The 16,131-nt window shown below is 35.4% G+C and overlaps 1 protein-coding gene across 1 annotated transcript; it reads right to left on the reverse strand.

Annotated features, from left to right (window-relative positions):
* Nucleotides 1-235: 235 nt before the first annotated feature.
* On the reverse strand, nt 236-16,062 carry LOC147763294 (beta-galactosidase-1-like protein 2). Its single transcript, XM_087007288.1, has 18 exons — nt 15,791-16,062; nt 14,715-14,783; nt 14,286-14,381; nt 13,974-14,082; nt 11,283-11,375; nt 10,871-10,952; nt 9,338-9,493; nt 8,360-8,494; nt 7,265-7,354; nt 6,956-7,012; nt 6,407-6,462; nt 4,665-4,811; nt 4,102-4,179; nt 3,789-3,876; nt 2,828-2,915; nt 2,573-2,690; nt 2,001-2,117; nt 236-1,666 (listed from the first exon to the last, which is right to left on the reverse strand). The coding sequence occupies exons 1-18, from the start codon at nt 16,060-16,062 to the stop codon at nt 1,595-1,597; spliced, it is 1,923 nt and encodes a 640-aa protein (XP_086863414.1). The 3' UTR covers nt 236-1,594.
* Nucleotides 16,063-16,131: the final 69 nt, after the last annotated feature.

Consider the following 16,131-nt stretch of genomic DNA (forward strand, 5'->3'; position numbering starts at 1 on the left):
TATCATGCATTGGTTTATTGAAAAAGGAAGACAGTTAAAGATACACAATGAGCAGGTCAGTGCTTGCTTTAAGACAGAGTATGTACCCATCAAGTGTCTGCATAGGAATGGGTTATAACTTTTCAAAAATAGATTTAAGGCTAAATTTCATGACATCACAGTTTACTTTTTTCATTTAACTTAAAATCTTTCGAATGAAGGTTTTATCTTGTTACATTTGAAGTACACAAAGACATTATTAAAATTGTCAAATGAATAAATGCACCTTTTATTCATAATTCTTTAGGCAATGAAGATAAAAGTGTAAAAAGTACATTGCAGAATGCATAGTTAATCCACCAATATTCAATTGACTTGTATATCCAAAAACATGAACCATTAATGTACAGATATATAAAACCCAATCAACAGATGTCTTAAATGACCACAACATGATCCAACAATATAACATTAACCATATAATTAACAACCAGTAACAATTATTACACCATAAAATTCCATTTGAATTTTTACATAATTACCAAACCTGCATGTGTATCAAGTAATGAAAAGAAAAACAAAACACTGGTCTTTTAATTTGTTCCTGAACACCTGAAGAATAAAAGCATTACATTAACTATGAGGTTCAATGCAGTAAAACATAAAAGAATCATAAAATATTTCGTCCACTATTTATTTCAGGGAAGAGACCAGTCCTCACAGAAAAAGTAGGAAAATTGGCCTGGGGTCCAGGGTACAGGATTCACAAGAATGACCCAAATGACCCTGAAAAAGTCGGGAAAGTCTCATCAGTGTTATTTCATTGCCTTCTTAGAAAAGTTCATTTTCAAGCATAAACTTCTACGTACGGAGTGTGTACACACGCACACACGCACACACTCAGATATCAACAAGACATGCCAAGTGTCCAAATTATTGTCTATTGCACAAAATCACAATACATTGTAGGATAAAGAGTAGCAAATTCCAGGGTAAGATTTTTTATACTGTAGTCCAAAGTCCTTCATATCTGTCCTTTAATAAATACTTTAACCCAAATTAATTAGCATCACAGTGTCAAGGTTAATAACAACTAGCAGCTCATTTCATTTCCCTTAATTGGTAAACAAATGCTTTTCTTTGAACCATGGGTGAAGTTTGTGAAAAATAAAAATCCTGAAAATGTAGCTTGCAATTCCTCATCACATTTAGACCATAGGAATAAATATAAATCCATCTTTGCTGAAACTTAAATTATATCTTAAACTAGTAAATGCTTTACCATACATGATTATCAATCACAGAATTATATTTAACTGTGTATTTTAATTTCATACTTTATGTATCAATCAGAGTACAAATGTCAATAAAATGACATTTTCAACTAACAACTATATGATTCCATTGTATTTAAAAAAATTTTTGACAGCAAACTAGCCTAAGAGACTCCTGTCAATTCATGCACACATATATGATCAAAATAAAGACTGAAAATTCTGAAATCAGGGATATTCCTGAAAGCTTTCAACCGTGTTGAACTAAATGCTATAATAAAGGGAATCTCTGTTCTACTGGCAGTGTGTTGTGTTTTTAATATCCTGCTAGCATCAATTCTCTAAGACCCAAGGACTGGATGATTGTCTAAGATGACAACACTGTTTGGTTTATGGAGCTCAAAGACCAAAATCTACAAGTATGCAAAGAAAAAAGTTTTTCAAAACATATACATCAAATGTTACATCTGTTTCATTTTTCTTCAATTTCATGTCATTGTGCAGTGTTCTGTTTTCTTTTAAACTTAAAATTCATATACAGGGTGCAATATGGTCGTTTGTTTGGCACCTCACTTTTCAAAACTTAAAGATTACTACAAAATAGCTAAAGAAATAAATTGATTGAAAAGAAGTTAAATGCCTTGACAGACTGCCCAAAAAGCACATGTATTTTAATACATTTTTATTAAAATTCTTTTTAATGTCACATCCTTTTGGAGTGTATATTTGTTTCCTATCTAAACCTACCTCATTGTCTCCCTTCTTGAGCAGTGGTCCAGGCAGGTAGAGGGTCCCCTGGGGTCCTTTCTCCCAATACCTGCCCAGGTTAAACCCATTCACAAATACCACACCTTTCTTCCACGCCTGACATGAACAATGGGTAGAACAGTTTCATTAGTAATGATATTGCAATAGACCTGTGAAAATTATTTTGTCTATAGCTACTTATATTCGTCTGGTCTTACCAGCCAATATCAGACTTCATCAGGGAATGATGGCAGGTAAGACCAGACAATTATAAGTAGCTATAGACAAAAGAATCTTCACAAGTCTGACATGAACAAATCTTTATTGATCTCACAAGTTGAGAGAAATAAAGAACATGGATATCTGACCAAGTCAATTATTTGATAAATGGGTGAATAAGGTAGTTTGTTTATCATAACACTATGGGTAAATCTTAGAAATTAATAAAACAAGGTAAATATAATCTTAACACAGTATCATAATTAACTGCTAGAAGGAAGAATATCATCACAATCTGTAGCAATACTATTTGTTGTTGCTGTAAATATTAACAATATAAATAGTTTACTGACCACCATATTTATGTATGTGTCTCTGGCTGATTCTTCATGGATAAAGAAAGTACCCCTGAATATTGCCGGTCCCTGGAATTCCCTGTCAAATTTTGTCCATTTGGGGGAAGATGCAATACTGAAAAATATATTAAATCTTTTCACTGAATGGCCACATTAGCATTCTGTTACAGTGTACTAAGATTAATATTATTAGCTAGCACCCTGACAATAGAGTTAGATCCGAGGAAATGACAATTAAAAACTGTAACCTACTTTCTCAAAAATTTTTTCTTGAACTCCAGAGGATAAATGGACCATCCCTCTAGTTTGGTATCCCCTAAGTTTACTGGTTCTACCAGACCTGGATTAATAGAAATCATAATATATAGACCCAAGGTTACTGGTTCTACCAGACCTGGATTAATAGAAATCATAATATATAGCCCAAATGTTACTGGCTCTACCAGACCTGGATTAATAGAAATCATAACATATAGCCCTCAAGTTACTGGCTCTACCAGACCTGGATTAATAGAGATCATAATATATAGCCCTAAGGTTACTGGCTCTACCAGACCTGGATTAAAAGAAATCATAATATATATAGCCCTCTAGTTACTGGCTCTACCAGACCTGGATTAATAGAGATCATAATATATAGCCCTAAGGTTACTGGCTCTACCAGACCTGGATTAATAGAAATCATAATATATAGCCCTAAGGTTACTGGCTCTACCAGACCTGGATTAATAGAAATCATAATATATAGCCCTAAGGTTACTGGCTCTACCAGACCTGGATTAATAGAAATCATAATATATAGCCCTAAGGTTACTGGCTCTACCAGACCTGGATTATTAGAAATCATAATATATAGCCCTAAGGTTACTGGCTCTACCAGACCTGGATTTATAGAAATCATAATATATAGCCCTAAGGTTACTGGCTCTACCAGACCTGGATTAATAGAAGTAATAAATTGAATGGAAAGCTCTTCTTAAAGACAATGTCAAAAAGTCATGTTTAAGATAAACACATCTCGCCAAACATACATAAGGAACTTCTTTTTAATTTTTTTGCATTTCACTTTAACACACTGACTATTTCAGTGGCATGAGGTTTAATCATATCTTTTACAATATTTTGATGATAAAAAAAACTATGATCTACAATTTACATAATAATTCTCTATGACATCATGTCAAATAAAATGTACAATTTCATCACCATATACCTTTTCTCTGATCATCCAGCACCCCTGATTTACCATCAGCATAGTTCACTCTCCCAAGATTTTCAACCAAAATGTCCAACATGCCCATCTGAGAAATGGGAAAAACATAAGAACTGCAGCACAGATAAGTTTTCTTGTAGGTCAACAATATTTCCACACGTAAATTGTGAAAAAAATAAACTGAATTTTATTATTCTCACAATAATTTTATTATGTACTATCCTTCTAAACCAAAGGTACATTTATAAAATTGTAAAAGTATTTAACTGAACAAATTAGGATAATAAATACACGGATCAGTAATATGTCCCACCTTGGATACTTTCACTTCTACTATCTGGTCTGGCTTGTAACAATCTATAACACCCTCCTCATTCCCATCAAAAAGTACCTTTAAATAGAAACATTAACAATGTACATTTGAGGATATTAATTTCAAACATATATATATATATGGTTTTTCATGTCTGTGAAAAAAAAACCTTAAATAGAAAATTTTACTTTGCACATATAAGGAAATTAATTTGAGAAATTACATAGTTCAAAGATAAACATAGCATAATGATATGACCTTATCAGTTAGTAGTGCAGATTTTTTTACACTTTACAGTATAGAGACAAAGATATTATCCATCCATTGTTTTGGCCAATGCAATAATCTATTTCAATTTATTCATGGTATAAAGCCAGGCCCATAGCTAGCAATTACAAAAGGGGGTTTCTTTTTCTGAAAATGTGGACCTTTTGTCATAAAACCTTAATTTTCCTAAATCAAATTTTCCCAGAGTAGACATTAACCTTGAACCCCCCCCCCCCCCCCCCCCCCAGCTACAGGGCTGTCAGCTGTCCAATAAATTGGTCATCAATGCCACTGACCACTGCTCTATCCCTGACATGACCAGTGATCTTCAAGGTGCCTCCACTGGTCACACTCTTCCTATACAGTATAAAGCCATAGCCCTGTCCTCCACCATTGTTAATATCCAAGAACTCCATGGGGATCACTTCTTTGGAATGGACAGACTACCAATGGGAAAAATGGAAAGTAGGCTTATCAAATGCTCTGATTGCTAGATGATATATATAACATAAACAAGGCAGCAAAGCTGTCAAATGTACAGACAAAAAGCAGGAAATAACAAAATAGGCTACTGTCAATTCTGATGCAAAAGTACATTATGTTAAACTGCAAATTCAACATCAAATTTTAATTATGCTCAACAGGTAATACCAATGTAAGTAAAATGTGTAACAAGCATAAGGCTTCAGGCCTGTGGGAGTTCAAGTTCACACTTTGAAAATGTAAAACTTCCAGAAAAAGAAGTCAATTAGACTGCTTTTCCAACTCAGGCTGCATTTTAGTCCTGTATTTCTTTTTTGAAAGTTTGGCAATCATAAGTAACATGGTTTTCCCATAATGGTCATCATGGCAGCAGCACCCAAAATTGTGTTTTCTTCTATTCTGATGCAATATTAAATAATGGTTAACAGCATAATGACAATCAATTTTTAATAACAAAATATACGTATCATGGATTTTCAGAAAATGTGACTAGCATGGGTCTTCAAGCCTGATGAACTTCAAAGTCACACCTTGAAAATGCCAATATGTGAAAAATTAAATTTTCACAAAAAAACTGTTTAACTGGCAGATTGCATTGCCTACTGAAGCTATATTTTAGTCCCATATTTCTTTGTAAGTTTGAGAACAGTAAGTAACATGGTTTTTCTTAAATGGTCATCATGGGAGCAGTGCCCAAAATAGGTTTTTTTTCAAATTTTGATGCAATATTACATAATGTTTAACAGCATAATGACCATCAATTTTTAATAATAAAATATTAGTATCATGGATATTCAGAAAATGTGACTAGCAAAGGTCTTCAGGCCCATGGAAATTCAAAGTCACATCTTGAAAATGCCAAAATGTAGACAAGACAGCACTGTCCTAAAATGTTTTTTTTCATTTTTAACAATTTTTTAACATATAACAAAATTAACACTTTACTGTCATTTTTATATGATCAACTAAGAAAATTGATGAGATGGGAAAAATATCAATAGAACAGTGTTTAATGTCCAATTTCCTCCATTCTATGTTTCTGAACATAGTGAATGAATGAATCTTACAAACTACAATGATATGAGTTTATTTCCATTTTTGAAACTCTATTATACAATACATGATAACAAGTTTACCATCATTTTTACACAATCAACTAACAATGTTGTACAGATGCAGGAAATGTGAAACAAACACCTTTACGTATCTTATTAGTTAAATAATGAGACTGTTAACATGCCTAAGAATTGAATCTGAGGAAATGTGAAAAAACAGCATAACTTCTAAAATAATGGCCCGACATCTGTGTCTGTACATAAAAAAACTGGAAAATAGTTTACTTTATTTAAGATAGATGTCACTCTGGAACAATACAAGATCATTTTAAAAGAACAAATGTGCAATAAACATAGATTACTTCGATTATATCTGCAATTAGTGAATATTATGATCTCTTTAATATCAAAGAGTAAAATGATAAATCAATTACCACAATATTTCTTCTTATATTCATAATCAGTTAAAGAGACAATAAGAAAATCTTACAGCATCTCACCTCTACATATGTCAACATAGAATCCAACGGCATATACCTGGTCATCTTCACTGTGCCTGTAGAAAATATCACACAGAGAGAGTGATAAAATATAACATAGAATCCAACATCATGTACCTGGTCATCTTCACTGTGCCTGTAGAAAATATCACACAGAGAGAGTGATAAAATATAACATAGAATCCAACATCATGAACCTGGTCATCTTCACTGTGCCTGTAGAAAATATCACACAGAGAGAGTGATAAAATATAACATAGAATCCAACATCATGAACCTGGTCATTTATATTGTGCCTGTAGAAAATATCACACAGACATTGTTATACCAATTAACACTTAAACATATAAACACATAAGACTAAGAACACAAGTTTTTTTTCACTTATGTATCATGCAGTACAAACAGCCTTATTTGTATAAAAATTGTAAAAGATGTGTCTGCATGCACAATGATCAGAGGTAGCATTAAAAAATTCTGATGCACATCTGTATAAATTTGATGTATCTAGAGATTTAAATTTAAATTTAAAAAGTTTAACATAGTTACCATATCCCATGGTCCCCAAGTGAGCAGAAGATGGCAGCTCAGGTAGAGGATGGGGTACTGGAAGTATAGGACATGGATTCATTTAATGGCAGATTCTGAACTTCTACAAACATCTGAAAACCTCAGTGATGAAGTAAGTCTCAATGAAATGGTAAATTGCACTTAAACTTGTTAAAGTTGTTACTGTCAGAGTAAAAAATGTATGAGTCACTGAGAGAATTGCTTTTCTGACTAAATAATGTAACTTTTAAAATTCACTGTGTTTTAGTAAACCACAATAACTACAGAGGGCAGGCAAGGTGTTCTCACTTTCACTTGGGATCATCTCTTCAAATATTTCTTTGATCTTTGCATATTTGTTGGTCAAACCTCCTCGCTCATTTAGTGGAGCATCATAGTCTGGAAGAAAACATTTGAAACATTTTCCATTTGGATGTTTTTTGTTGTTGTTATTGTTGTTGTTTATCATCAGATTAAATCTGCAAAGTTACAAACAACTAAATAAAATTGGACTGTACTTTTTATGATAATTTCTTAAGTATCTAATAGGACACTTGTTATGTTCAAACACAACCAGAAACTTAACATAGTCATAATTTGGCTATCTCCACATCAAGTGACCAGTGTGAAAAGTCAACTCATTTTTGTACTGTCCACCTATTTTTAGTTCATATTCAAAGTCAGACTAATATGTTAGACTGAAAACAGTCTTTGATGTCGCCAGTTGATGAGGTCGTTTTAAAGGTACATACGAACTGAGCATTGGTGGAGGGCGGATTCCCAGTAACACATGTAAACCACTTCTACTAGTTTCTTCTATGACACTAATAAATTCCACATGCCAAGGGATAAACTGAATAAATCACCCGATCAACCATAAAAGAGCGTTAGAGTGCTCCTTTCTTTAAATTTTTGGTTGTCAATTTAACCTACTTTCGTGACCTACTTTTCTGCCCCATTGACATACAGCATAGAATGCTAGCAGAAAAATCTGTTCAAACAACACTTTCGTGTAAAATTAAACAATGCCTTTTGGCAATTCTCTTAGTTATACTACTTGAAACTATATGCTGGCATTTGGTTGATTTTTATGACAAAAAAATGACTTTGTATGTATCTTTAAATGAAATACAAAGTGTCATATTTGAACCTGGCAGTCTGGTAGTCAACCCTTACAAACTGCCTTGTCTTCAATTTGGTACTTAATGCATCTTCAAGAGATGTTATTAAAGTAAAAAGTTATATTTCACACTAAAAAAAGAATATTGGGACACACCAAAACTAGACCTAATTTTAGGCTGAGGTACAGTTGTATCCTTCTGCACTAAAATGTTCAAGTTACACACCCAACTACACGTCAACTATTTCCCGTCTAAATGAGTCCATTTGTAAACATGCTCTCACCATAGCTTGTGATGGTCGGTGCATATGGCGGCCCGTTAGCACCATTCATGAAGCCAAAGTTGGTGCCTCCATGAAACATGTAGAAATTCACTGAGCCATCATTCTTCAGAATATACCTCAGCACAGTTTCAGTTTCTGGAAAAAAAACGAAGAAAATAATAATTACTCAACATGTTGGAAAACTAATTGTAATGACATGTTAAGATATTCCCAGTCAGAGAAAAGATTTTTAAAGAAAGGAAAGTTCAGCTATAAAAAATGAAAAAACAGCATAACTACTAAAATAGTGGCCCGATCATGCCGATTTTCTAACTTGACCTGCGTTTTAGTAAGATTGATTACTCCTGTGAGTTTCATGACAACAGGCCTAACGGTTTTCCTTAAAATGTGTTTACAAAGTTGCATATATGCTGAAAAGTGAAAAAAACAGCATAACTTCTACATGTACTATAATGGCCCGATCATGCTGATTTTTCGAACTTGACCTGCGTTTTATGAATATTCATCAGCTCTGTAAATATAAAACCAAAAAGTAAAACTGTGTTCCACTTATCGTGTTTACGCTGAAAGTGCACAGTGCCGGCGCCGGCATCGGCGACAGCGACGACAGACGCAGGTGATGGCAATATGTACAGACACATCTGTGTCTGTACATAAAAAAGAATGAAAATGTAACAGTTAGAAACCCTTTATACAAACCATATTTGAATTTAACAAGCCACTTGTAATCATCTCATAAGAATCTACAATATGTTTAATTACATCCACAAAAAAAGTTATTTTTTGTCTTTGATGGTTTCTTAATTAACAATCTAGCTCAAAAAGTAATGGACTGATTGTGAAGTCTCAAAATGGGTAAGGAATGGGATAACTTAGAATTAATTACATTTTGGCAATTAATAACCAATTAATTTTAATCAATAATGTGGATTTAACTGCCTTGGCAGATGTCTGCCTGAAAGCTTTTCAAGTTCTTACTTTCTTCACTATACTTATGATGCTCCTCTCCCCAGTGGTCAAACCAGCCTGGCCAGAACTCCATCGCCATCAGCGGCCACTCAGGGTTCGTTTTCCTGATCTGATTGAACAGTCCCTCAGCAACATGGAGCTCATTAAAGTTGGCTGTCACCAGCACTGAAAGTAAGCAAGTACTTCACTCAGAGACATTACAGTGTTTTCTTCTACTCCCTCCCCCTCCCACAATGACCCTCCCTCTCCAACAATGACCCTCCCTCTCCAACAATGACCCTCTCCCTCCCACAATGACCCTCCCTTTCCAACAATGACCCACCCCCTCCAACAATGACCCTCCCTCTCCAGCAATGACCCTCCCTCTCTAACAATGACCCACCCCCTCCAACAATGACCCACCCCCTCCAACAATGACCCTCCCTCTCCAACAATGACCCTCTCCCTCCCACAATGACCCTCCCTTTCCAACAATGACCCTCCCTCTCCAACAATGACCCTCCCTCTCCAACAATGACCCTCTCCCTCCCACAATGACCCTCCCTTTCCAACAATGACCCACCCCCTCCAACAATGACCCTCCCTCTCCAACAATGACCCACCCCCTCCAACAATGACCCTGCCTCTCCAACAATGACCCACCCCCTCCAACAATGACCCTGCCTCTCCAACAATGACCCACCCCCTCCAACAATGACCCTTCCTCTCCAACAATGACCCTCCCTCTCCAACAATGACCCTCCCTCTCCAACAATGACCCACCCCCTCCAACAATGACCCTCCCCCCTCCAACAATGACCCACACCCTCCAACAATGACCCTCCACCCTCCAACAATGACCCTCCACCCTCCAACAATGACCCTCCACCCTCCAACAATGACCCTCCACCCTCCAACAATGACCCTCCCTCTCCAACAATGACCCACCCCCTCCAACAATGACCCTCCCCCCTCCAACAATGACCCACACCCTCCAACAATGACCCTCCACCCTCCAACAATGACCCTCCCCCCTTCAACAATGACCCACACCCTCCAACAATGACCCTCCACCCTCCAACAATGACCCTCCCCCCTCCAACAATGACCTCCACCCCTCCAACACTTCACTTTCCACCAATTTGATTCAACAGGGTCAAGGTGAGGTACAACTGCTTTGACTTTTTTCTCTCCATTTTCATATTTGCAAAAATGAAAAAAAAATATAGCAGGGGAAAGAAGTAGTTTAAGGACCCCTTTGCATTGTAATAATATTTTTGTCTTCATAGAGAAACAGTATCATCTCTACAATCAAAACTGAAGAAACTTTTCTTGGTGGTGTGCAACTGTACGTTAGTATCTGTACAATGATTTTTTTTTAATTCATTATAGCTGTTTTCATCACAAAGTTCAATCTGTATCAATACAGTACCTCCAGGCATCAATCCACATTTTGTTACAGACAGAGAAGGTATTATAACACTATTATATTTTTGGGTCACCCTGTATTATAACTATACTTTCTACAGTTGTTTTATTAAATAGTTCACTATGTATCAATACCTCCAGGCATGGAGCCCTTATCAATCCCCATGTCGTTGTCAGAGGTAAACATCAGCTCTACAATCCCATACTTCTCCATAGTCTAAAATAAACAACACTTATTAATTAATTATTTAATTATATCAAGACAGGGCATCAAAATAAAACAAACAAGTTCATAGTATGCAGGTGCTTTTGATTTCAGCAGATGCTTAAAAAAATGACATCAATGGAATATTGAAAATACCTCTTGATTGACAATAAATATCACTAATATATAAATATATATTAAAGCTCTACAAACTGCTTAATTTTGAAATGGTTACAGATCTGTGTATAACCATTCTCATCAATGAACTGTCAAAGAGCAAACATTAAATAAAGATAAGCGTAACAAAGATAAAGCAAGTAAACAAGATCAGTCTCTATATACCGTCTTAACAAACTCCATGTAGTTGATATCATTGGAAAATGACCCATATTCGTTTTCTATTTGCACAGCTATGATGGGTCCTCCCTTTGTATACTGTAATAAAGAAATGTTTTGATAAGACTGCTTTAAAAGGAGAGGAAACGTTCACCCAAGCATGTAAACCTTGAACATGAGTCTTGACTGAAGGTCTCTTATAAATGAAAATATACTGCCTTAAATATCTTCTCAATAAACAAGTAATTAAATCTCATTCTAGATCTTTGAATATCAAAACTGAAAAAGATTAATCATAACAAAAACCAATTCTCAATTATAATTATTTAACAAAGTACATTATGTAAATCTTTCAGCCAAAATTGCATGTCAGCATAAGCCACATATATGTTAAGTATGACTACTTACAGTATTTATATAAGCATGTTTTAATTTTCATTTTTTTTTTCAAAAAAAATTGAAAAATAAACTAGAGGATCAGAGAGGCGATACCGCCTCCGGATATTGTACCACCAGCTGGAGTAAGCGCATTTGTATGGACCCCCCCCCCCTCCTAAAAGGGACACCATCACCAGTCTTGTGTTTGAGAAGCTCTATAAGATGCAATCAACAAGAGTTCTCAAAATATGCAAAAAAATATAACTAAAAATGGTACAATCAAGCAGATTTTTGAATTGACTTGCATTTTCCTACCCTTGATCACTACTGTATTCTCTAGACAAAAGGCCTATTGGTTTTCCTTGAAATGTGTTGTCAATGGTGCATATATGCTGACAAAAGAGAAAACCTAGGGGAAACAATGGGCACATCTCTGCTAGTTTTAAAGATATGAGAGGCAAGAAAATATGCAAAGCTCAGTTCATGGTGAAAAAGTAGGTCAAAGGTCAATTTCAATATCATAGTATATGAATTTCTATTCAAGTTCAATAGCAACCATGGGCATTTCTTTGCCAATTTTGCAGATTCAAAGGCCAGAAAACATGCAAAAAGCAGTTCATCATAAAAAGTAGGTCAAAGGTCAATTTCAAGGTCACAGATTGCTAGTGTATTACTTCCTATTCAAGTTCAATAGCAAGTATGGACCTATCTCTGTCAGTTTTGGAGATAAAGGTGAACGAAAATTTGCAAAGTTCAGTTCATAGTAAAAGGAAGGTCAAAGGTCAATTTAAAGGTCACAGTAAATTGCCAGTATATGACTTCCTATTTAAGTTCAATAGTAACTATGGATCTATCACAGCCAGTTTTGGAGATAAAAGGGAAAGAAAATCTGCAAAGTTCAATTCATGATGAAAAGTAGGTCAAAGGTCAATTTCAAGGTCACACTTAGATTGCCAGTATATGACTTCCTATTCAAGTTCAATAGTAACTATGGACCTATCTCTGCCAGTTTTGGAGATAAAAGGGAATGAAAATTTGCAAAGTTCAGTACATGGTGAAAAGTAGGTCAAAGGTCAATTTTAAGGTCACAATAAAATGTCTCTAATGACTTTCTAATCTAATTCAATAGTAACTATGGGCGAATCTTTGCCAGTTTTGGAGATAAAAGGGAACAAAAATTTGCGAAGTTCAGTTCATGATAAAAAGTAGGTCAAAGGTCAACGTCAAGGTCAGAGTAAATTGCCTCTAATGACTTCCTATTCAAGTTCAATTGTAACTATGGACCTATCTCTGCCAGTTTTGGAGATTAAACGGAACAAAAATTTGCAAAGTTCAGTTCATGGTGAAAAGTAGGTCAAAGGTCAATTTCAAGGTCACATCTAGATTCCAAGTAAATGACTTCCTATTCAACTTAAATAATAACTATTGACCACCTCTGCCAGTTTTGGAGATATAAGGGACTAAATGTTACAATTCCGAGTTACAATAATGTGCCACCACAAAGTACTTTTTAATACAGCATAACACGAAAACCCTTTGAAATACAAAAAAAACGGAGACCACTCTCAGTGTTGGGCTTTACATGCTCTATAAAATGCAAAAAAGAACGGGTCGCTAGCATTAATGGTTCCCGAATTAGAGACAGTTTTCAGTTTCGGTATCTTATGGCCGCTACTCCCGAGAAAATGCACCGATTGACCCCAAATTCATGGAGATGAAAGATGACCCAAAGGGTAACACTTTCCAATATAATTATTGGTTAAGTCTGTGTAGTGTCTGAATAACAGTGCAAATAATATTTTTTTTTGTAAAAAATTTCATTTTTTTGAAAATTTTGGCCCCTTTGACCTTGAAATAAAGGTCAAAGGTCAAATCCAAGGGCATATTTGAAATCTACACATATGACTTTTGGAAAGCCGTCTGTAGAAATTTTTCCCATAATTCCTTCCGTAGGGTAGATAATTGGCATTGAATTTTCAAAAATTTTGACAAGGGTGCATTGCAACGAGCGTCACGCCCAGGTCAATGCACCGACTGAGACAAAAAAACCTGGGGGTTCAAGTTGAGGTTATATGTGACCTAAATCCAAGAGATGGGGACAGGGGTCCTTGTGGTCTAGGAGGAGAAGCGGTAACGGTGACTTGTATCCGGCGCCAGTACGCGGAGCCGGCGGAGCTTATGGAGCCGGCGGAGCCAACGGAGCCGGCGGAGCCGGCGGAGCCGGCGGAGCTGGACGAGACGGGTCGGGACTAAAACCATGAGTACCGCCAGCGTACACGCTGGTGGTACTAATTACCACAAGATTAAGACGACACCCACCTGAAGGTCAGCTACAAGTGGTATGAGTTGAGAGAAGTAACTATCAACAGCATCCATGAAGGGTTGATATGTGGATCGCACTCGCATGTGTGGATCGTGTAATAACCAACTGAAACAAAGGGTTTTTTGGCGAGAATGTAATCATTCAATCCTTAAAAGGTTAATGACATCTATTCTACTCATTTTATCATTTGCTTAAAATGATGACAACAGTTTTGAGTTTTTACTTCATTAATTTTTCACAGAGTCATGAATAGCATGAAATAGTCAAAAACATATATTTTGTAAGACACCCATCCTAATCATTCTCACCTAGGCAATCCTCCAAAATCCCACTCAGAGCAAATGAATGGCCCTGGTCTAAAGATAACGTAGAGGCCCAATTTTTTGGCCAACAAAATATATTTCCTAAAATGATTAATTTTAAAGCATGTCAAAATGTTGTTTTACACTAATCATGTTACAGTATATTTCCAATTTTTAAAATTACAAATGTTAATGTCATTAAAACATTTTAGTATACACAACTCGACTACATTTTACACTACGACATTTTTGTAAGTTTATGAATAAAATTCAAAAATAGGGATATAAACATATGTTCATTTTGGTATTGTCAAGTATGACTATTTTGCAAATTTTGTAATGACATTATGGATATTTTCCCAACATCTGATAGTTTGTTTTTTTTTTACATTGATATACAACTTTACCCTTCCTTTTAAGTCAGTTATATCTTGCCTTAGATCCAACATGCCATCAAACTTGTAATTTCCTTTGATTTCTTCATGCAAATTCCATGGAACATACCTTCATTGAAATTATGGAAAGAAAATGATATAAATATTTTTTTAATCAGGGACAATCACATTATATAAGCTTCAATACAAATAACAAAGGGGAAGGATCACATTGATTGATTTCTTTACTCTCATTCCTTAATATAAATTTCTATTTAATTTTTCAAATGACAAGACAAACTATAATGGATGCAAAAACATAAGATAAATATCAAATATAAATGAAAGCTGAGACAATCCAGCCTTTTAATAGGATGGATTAAGGTAAACTGATTATCTTAAACCTGTGTCAACATTTAATCTTACAGTGCCATTAAGATCAACCAGTGCACGTCATAACACTATGCTGAATTTACTAGTAGAATATAACATTTCTATGGCTTTAATGTGAATTATTCTTTTCTTTATACCAAAATTGTAAAACTGCTTTTGGCAACTTTGTTGTTGACAATTCTTCTGAAAAAGTGTTCTTTTAATAATTAATCAAATTATAAAGCTAGATCAGTGGTAGGAATGAGAACTGGAAACCACATCGACAACATGGTGCCAATTCCCAGTCATGTATCAGGTTGCATTTTCAGTTAGGTTGTGACAGAATAACATATATCCACCATCTCATCACCATGTCACCAGCAGACTATTGGCTACAATTACCAACTATGGAAAACAATATTAATTTATCTACTATCCATCCCAGTGCTGTTCTATATTCTGTATTAAAAGAAGTAATTAAGTTGCATGATGTGGACGTTAAAGTAGCCTGCATCCTATTGAAATAATACTGGCTGCTGAGATAGTGCATACAAACTTAAACCATAGCAACATGACTGGTAATACTGACTCTTTTAGTCCATCTCTTGACGTGACTACTTATTCAGAATTTACATTACATGTAATTATAATGGCAAATGCAAGTTAAATCCTTTGCAATAAGCACCGCTAGATGTACAACATGTACTAGTAAGTCCACACAAACACAACCAACACTTCAGTCTTTGCATGTCCTGCATTTCTTACGTTTCTACAGTGTTCAACCCGCAGCTTTTCAGCTTCATCAGCCGGTCTGCCCAGTACTCAGGAACAACTCTGAAATAGTGAACTGCACCACTCAAAATACGGAGTGGTTTTCCATCTAGATAGAACTTCTTGTACTTGGTTTCCAGTCCAGTCCTTTCCCCCATGGTTCTCCTTCTCCCCGGCCAGCACCAGTATGTCAAACCTATAAACAAAACTAGGACAACCGCGATAACACGCTGTTTGTGTTGTGGCCTCATTTTGTAGATATTCATTGTGCGTGGATTGTGTTTATCTCACGTTGACGTCGGTGCATGTGAAACAGTCACAAAACGACGGTCAGC

Source organism: Lingula anatina, chromosome 2 (genome assembly GCF_051362555.1).
Source record: "Lingula anatina isolate TDL-2025a chromosome 2, LinAna3.0, whole genome shotgun sequence".
Lineage (NCBI taxonomy): Eukaryota > Metazoa > Brachiopoda > Lingulata > Lingulida > Lingulidae > Lingula > Lingula anatina.